Source organism: Puccinia triticina, chromosome 10A (assembly GCF_026914185.1).
Source record: "Puccinia triticina chromosome 10A, complete sequence".
In the NCBI taxonomy this organism is placed as follows: Eukaryota; Fungi; Basidiomycota; class Pucciniomycetes; order Pucciniales; family Pucciniaceae; genus Puccinia; species Puccinia triticina.
Genome location: NC_070567.1, coordinates 2,943,337 through 2,949,847, shown reverse-complemented (window position 1 = coordinate 2,949,847; position 6,511 = coordinate 2,943,337). Strand labels below are relative to the sequence as shown.

The 6,511-nt window shown below is 44.5% G+C and overlaps 1 protein-coding gene across 1 annotated transcript; it reads left to right on the top strand.

Moving 5' to 3' along the window:
- Positions 1 to 2,499: 2,499 nt before the first annotated feature.
- PtA15_10A284 (uncharacterized protein) lies at positions 2,500 to 5,972 on the top strand (the record flags this gene model as incomplete). The annotated part of the gene is made up of 10 exons (XM_053160444.1): positions 2,500 to 2,511; positions 2,580 to 2,654; positions 2,722 to 2,825; positions 2,898 to 3,192; positions 3,270 to 3,695; positions 3,804 to 4,237; positions 4,313 to 4,523; positions 4,591 to 5,067; positions 5,173 to 5,430; positions 5,508 to 5,972. 10 exons carry the CDS (start codon positions 2,500 to 2,502, stop codon positions 5,970 to 5,972), a joined length of 2,757 nt encoding a protein of 918 aa, XP_053024418.1.
- Positions 5,973 to 6,511: the final 539 nt, after the last annotated feature.

Genomic DNA, 6,511 nt, shown 5'->3' with positions numbered 1-6,511 from the left:
TGTACCTTGAGTCGGAATCTGTGCCTTCAGGATGGTTGTACATCAAGTCTTATATATAATTAGTTTTTTTCTGCCAGAGGTCTCACTAATGATACTATTAAGGATATCTTGAGTAGGAATCTTTGCTGTCCCTTGGCTGAGGGAAATAAAGGGCCTGGGTGATTCAGGAAGGTGATCTATTTCAGTGGCATTGTTGGCTAGTATATCAGGTGAAAATTCTTTGGAGAACATCCGCAAGCTGCAGCAGTCCGTTTGTTTGCGCTTGAAAAAAACAATCAAGGCAAGCGCCCCAAAAATATGCCGGCAAAGTCATGCAAGCAGGCCTGGCCGTCCCTCCTCCCAACAGAGTGGCAGGATGGGGGACGGACGAACAGACATAAATAGGCCGAGCCTCCCCGGCAAAAGAACACACTTCCGGCGGCCGATCCGAGGTCTGGTCCAACTAAGTTCGGAGTGTGCGCGGTCCTGATCAGCGGGCCTGGCCCGGAGTTCATGGGCTTGTTCTGGGCGGAAGGGTTGGGGGGCATGCCCTTCGAACCCAAGAAGGTTGTGGACGTAGTGCAGACTGCAGTATCTATGTACTGCGGCCTGTACTTGGCATATGTATCTGAAATGGGTGTCAGAATTCATTTTTTGTTTTCGTTTTGGGTGGCACAACCAATGTCGGCCCAGGTCCACCGTAGAAACGCGCCTGGTCGCGAGTTCGCTGGAGACTCTGATGCCCCAATCATAAACGCAATTTTGAGATTATTTTGAGATTATTTTGAAATCGTTTTGAAATCAAAACCAACTTTGTTTTGAGTTCTTTTCATTTCAAAATAATCCCAAAACTCTTCAAACACACCCGGGAGGGGTGTTTGAGATTCCAGAATCTCAAAATTTGTGGAATCAAAATTTTGAACAGGCAGTATGCCTGTATGATTGCCAGGCCACTGGTGCCTCAGACCCCCCCCATTTAATGGCTGTATTGGGTCGGCGGAGTTCGCCGGGCGGGGGTTGGCTGGCACATGAAAAAAACTGCTGCTGCAGTACCACTACCCTTACGAACACCTCCAGGAAGCCCGGGACCACCAGGGGCAATATGATCCTGCCCTTGGCGGCGGGACCACGGGACAAAACGCTCGTCAATACGGCTACGATCTCGCCGCAGATGATCCAAACGTCCATGGAGCCGGCCGCGCGTGCGTGTTGGCCTGGCGAGGTGTGGCGAGGTGTGCGGGTTCTTTTTTGGTTCAGACAGCCAAGGCTGAACAGGCCAGCTGTATTCTAACCAGCTTGCCCGTGTCACAGACATCTCGCCCCTGCCTGCCCACTCCGGCAGGCTACTTGCTCAGGGATGCACAATTGTTTATATGTGCACCCTGTTGTTTGAAGTTTTTCCGAGAGATTTTTGAAATCAAAAATCTTTCATATTGATTTCATTTTTGTTTCAAATTTCTTTTCGAATAGTTTCAAAATAAAACTCGAATATTTGTTTATAATTGGGGCCTGAGACTGAGGCTATCAAACGCGTGCCTAAGCCAGACCGTCCGCACCCAGGATTTAACTCTGACACGTGTCGTTTCAGTCCTGTTCCATTCGATACGTAGAATAGTCTTGGATTCACGTGTGGGCTTATCTTAAGAGTCTTGATGGCGTCATCACCAACGCTGGCCCCGGCAAGTTCCGGGCGGTGCGGCGGTGGTGCTTACAGTCACCATAAAATAGCTCTCACCGGAACCCTGTAACGAGATACGTATTATACGCACTGAGTTAGATAGGCTATAGTTATCAAGCGTAGTTGAGATGACATCTGCTGCAAAATACTTCCTGTATAGACATCGATTCATGGTGTTCCAGAAGAGCGCATGCTGATAAAACCTTCTTCTACCCCAACTTGCTATGTAGCTAGTTGCATGCGCGCTATTGTGAGCTCGATTTTGGTCTCACGGATCTGGAAGTTTCAAAGCTTGTAATGATGCGAGAACAATTAATGCTCCGAGTCCAGTACAGGTATGCGCTTGTATCGAGATATCTCGGACATCAGATATTGACATGAGGATGGAAAAATCACCATGAAGTGATCTGTTCCTGAAGCAGATAAAGCCTAAGGTGAACTGGGGATGTTGGCCCAAGGTTATAAATAGTCCGCCTGTAGTACAAAAAAACTCGGCGCACCAACATCTGCTCGCCTGCGAAATCGATCATTTCGGTATCTAAAGAGAGCATCTTTTTCTAGGGGTCTTTTGCATTTTTAAATTGAGACTGTGTCTTGAAATTGCACCTTCTCTCCTGAACCTCAGGGTTCAACGCAACAATTTCTATTGATATACGTTGGAGCCTAGATCTTGCTAGGGTTCTGACAAAATGTTCACTATTGTAAGAGTAGGATTAATCGTCTCCTTGATCTTATACCTCGTTGGCGGTTTGGCACCTTCAGCTGCTATAAAAATAACCACAAACCCTGCCTGTTCAAATCTTTTGCAATTGGTATCTGATGCACCGGATCCGTGTGGCACAATGACTTTCCGAGTAAGCTCCTAGTTCCCCTTAAAAATCTAACCAATCAATTTGCCTCTGACCAAAGTCTATTTCTGTAGGAGTATCTTGAATTTTTATCGATTCACAAATCCAGCTGTTCTCTTGAATCAGGATGTTCACTGAGAGCAGATGAGGTATTGCTTTTCACTAAGGCCTTACTTCTAGTCAACTCTTCTGAATCGCTTCTATATACGGTTACAGGATGGTTTAGCTAGCTTCTGGGATAAAATGTTTATAAAAGATGTCACAAACTCTGCTAAGAGCCTCTCAGTATGGCAAAAAGCTATTCATGAGTTTCAATTGAGGTAACTTGATCCATATTTACATATCCCTGTACTGAGGCTAACTCAATAACTTACAAATCAACTTGAAACTAGTGAGGCTCTTCCGTCCATCAACCAAAATTTAGTTAAACGATGTGTACCGGCGTCTATCCAGGTTGAAAGACCCAAAGATATTTGGGGGGAAAGCCAAGATATCATCACTCCCACATCAATATTGGATCACGCTTTAGTGTCGCCAGCTAGCTCCAGCTCACATGACCCTGAGGAAAAGCAAACGTATCCAATTCCAATCATCAGGACATTTGAGATTGGTAGTGGGAGCCATAGTAATAACATTGAGAGCCCCAGCACGATGAGTGATTCTTTGACTCAGAATCATCGTGATTTTGTGCGTTCAATTACATCTATCACCATCGACCGTTTCTTTGGTATAGCTGACCTCAGGACGCCAAAACTCTTACATAGAGCTACCCAATAAAGCCGAGTAGCAAGCATTTTTTACTGGGTACAACGCACGGCAAACTCATACCTGCAACTGGCCCAAACGCGGGGTCCAAGGAAAGAGCCGTGTTCGATTGGATCCGTGAACCTAATGTCATTCGGGTAGTACGAGAGGGAAAAGGAACAAAACGCTACGTACGAAAAGCTCCTGTGGTTCCATCACCGATCGTTGACGAAATGGAAGCGAAACACGATGCCCAATTGCGCGGTCCACTTGTTCGTCTACAGCACCTTGTGGAGGAAAAGCTGCAGGCAGATAACGGTGCTCCAGTCGACTTGAATTTGCTGAAAGAAGAGGCTGTCGAAATCGAATCCACTTTAAATTTACTGGTTCAGATGCTTCAGGAACCAAAATTGATCAAGTACTCCAGAATCAAAGACAAGGTGATGGTCAGTTGCTGTTTTGAAATTCTTTGCCCCCGTTACACTTCGCTGGGATTTCCTCTCTTGCTTCTGGTCGAAAGTCTTCTCACCTTCATTTTTGTTCCATGTGAATAGGCTTATCGTGAAAGCTATGTGGAGGGTTGCCGTTTGCTTCAGGAAATAACGGATGTATGGATAAGTGTGTCAAACAGATTAGATCGATTGGAAGAGAACGTTGATCTCTCCCGCTTTGAAGATACCCTTAACTTATTCGAGATCGTCAGGGAGGAGGTGGTAAAAGTGGGTTCCCAAAGAATGGCACATCAAATCAAAGACATGTTGGAAGGAGTGGAGAATTATGTGGCTCTGGATGGGTCACGTTCAGAACTCTACTCATCACCGGTCGAGGATAGTAGCCCGCAATCATTACCAATCATCCCACAATCATCGCCATTTAACGGACAGCCGCATGAAGTGCCATCAAATTTGCATTCAGAGCACGTTTCTAGGGAAGACAATTTTACACCACCTCAAGTCCCTCAAGTGATACGTTCGATCGAAGGTATTGAGTGCGTTATTTCGTGATGCCAGAATTGATTGGAATGTATTCCGTCTAATTTATCTAAAATATTTGACATATCTAGTGAGCGTGCAAAAAGCTTCTTGAGAACACTCGGAAAGTTGAAAGAATGCCGAGATGCTCTAACAAATGGCGCGACGGATTACAGTCACGTAGGGCAACATCGTCAGGTGTTGGAAAAAGAGCTGCAAGAACTCAGGCGACATTTGAGCGAGAGTGGAACAGCGAAGATCTGGTCTGAATTTTTAACCACTGAGAAAATCCAAAACAAGAACGTCAGTATCAAACTGACAATTTTCCTATACCCAAAAACACTGAAGCTCACTTATGATTGGATTTTAGGACAGATTGGACACCAACATTCAAGACATGTTTGCCGCCAACTACCTCATCAGAAATTTCCAAAATGTTTATCTGGGGAGAAAGGTATCTTACAGTCACCACGACAAAACTTATCATGATGTGGCTTGGTTTATCAGTAATAAGCTGAGAGCAGTTATTGAAAGCGCAAGCGCCCGCCAAATGGATCGTTTGTCCAGTATTCTTGACTCAAAGACAACCAAAACTATCATCTCCTCCCATGAGGCCAATCTTGCTAATGTCAATGCCGTGATCAGACAGTTTGCACGTGCTCCAGAAGATAGTATGGAGTGGATTAAGCTGCAAGGCCGTATGCTCGACGAAATTTTACAATTAAACCATGAGGACAACCTATCACACGAGCAATCTGTTTTACTTCTGAAGAGTCATTTGAAAGAAGTCAGAACTTCAATTTTGTTAGAATCCAGGAAGCCACATGTTTTGGTATTACTTTATCAGGTAAATCACTTAGCCCTTTTCTAGTACCACACCAGTGTGATGAAAAATTAATTAACTTCAACCGTTTGATGTCCATTTTCAAATCTTGATCACGCGCTTGAGTAGATGGAACTATGGTTAAGTAAACTGGATGTTTTCAATAGCAAGCCTGGTTCCGGAAGTCATGCTTCTGTTATGAATAACGAACTCAGTAATCTGTTTGAATGGAATGTAGAAACATTCATCGGGGAGATTGTTTCATTGAAAAACGCAATCCTCAGCTTTGCGTCGACCAACTTGAAATCCTCCACCCCTGCGCAAAAAAATCTGTTAACTAGAAGAGGAGTGGTCGAATTGCAAAAGGACGCCAAGAACAGACTGCCCGTATGCGTTCTATCGACTTTTCTCTGCTAAAGTACCATTCTCGGAGGAATTTCTGACATATTGTTTTGGTTGATTAGGAGCGGAATCCACACTTGAAAAAAATCAAAGAGAAATTGTTACGGGGGAGCAGCAAAAGGTTTGAAATGGCCCAATCACTACCACTCACCGCCCCGGAAGGAATGTTACAGCTTTCGATTGATTTTGGAACTGGCGGAAGATTTTCAAAACATAGAGGAGCTATAACTGACCTGATTGGCTTGATCACATCCACTGAGCTTTACAAGATGGCAAGGGCTTGTCCAAAGAGAGAGGGAGGTGAATCGCCTGAGCTGGATTTAGCGGAAAAACTCTGGAAGACCTATGCACCAAAAAAGGATGAAATCTTGAAATTGGCTGAGAGTTGGAGACCTTTCGGACTGATCTTTCGGGATATCATAGAAGTAATGATTGGACCTCAAAGTACCAGAGAGCTTCGGACTCAGAGCTCTTCCATGCTGTATGAAACCTACCAACAAACCCTCCACACTTCACAATGGGATTGATGTAAAATCTCTTCCAAAAATAGCACTCGTAGACCGAGGGTCAATTTTTCAAGTTTTGTGTGTAAAAATGTTTGGGTTATTTAAAATTTTCATTTATCTAGCCATTTAACAGGGCTGTAAATGTGACTGTCTGAAGTTGCAGGCCTATCAAAAATTCAGCCAGTAAACATGAAAGACCTGATATCTGTCATGCTCAAGAGCTCCAGTCTCATTTTCATTTCATTCCAAAAATTGGTTTTGCGGCTTGCCGGTGCGTAATTCAAGAGTTGAAATGCTCAGAAATTCAACAGGAAGTCCTCCATTCAGGTATCATAACTAGAAATTAGCACTATTGAGACACACCACTGGAGGATTTCCTGTTGAGATCTACAGATCCTGCAGAGCCAGATCTGGAGCCCCGGGCACTACATTTCCAACGATTTTTCTCAGCCCTATATCAACATTTGCGGGGACTGCCCTCCACTTTTCTTATCATCCCACACATATTTCAATTCATATGGTCTTGCAAGTGCGTCTGGGCACTTACCCAACTCCCGCTT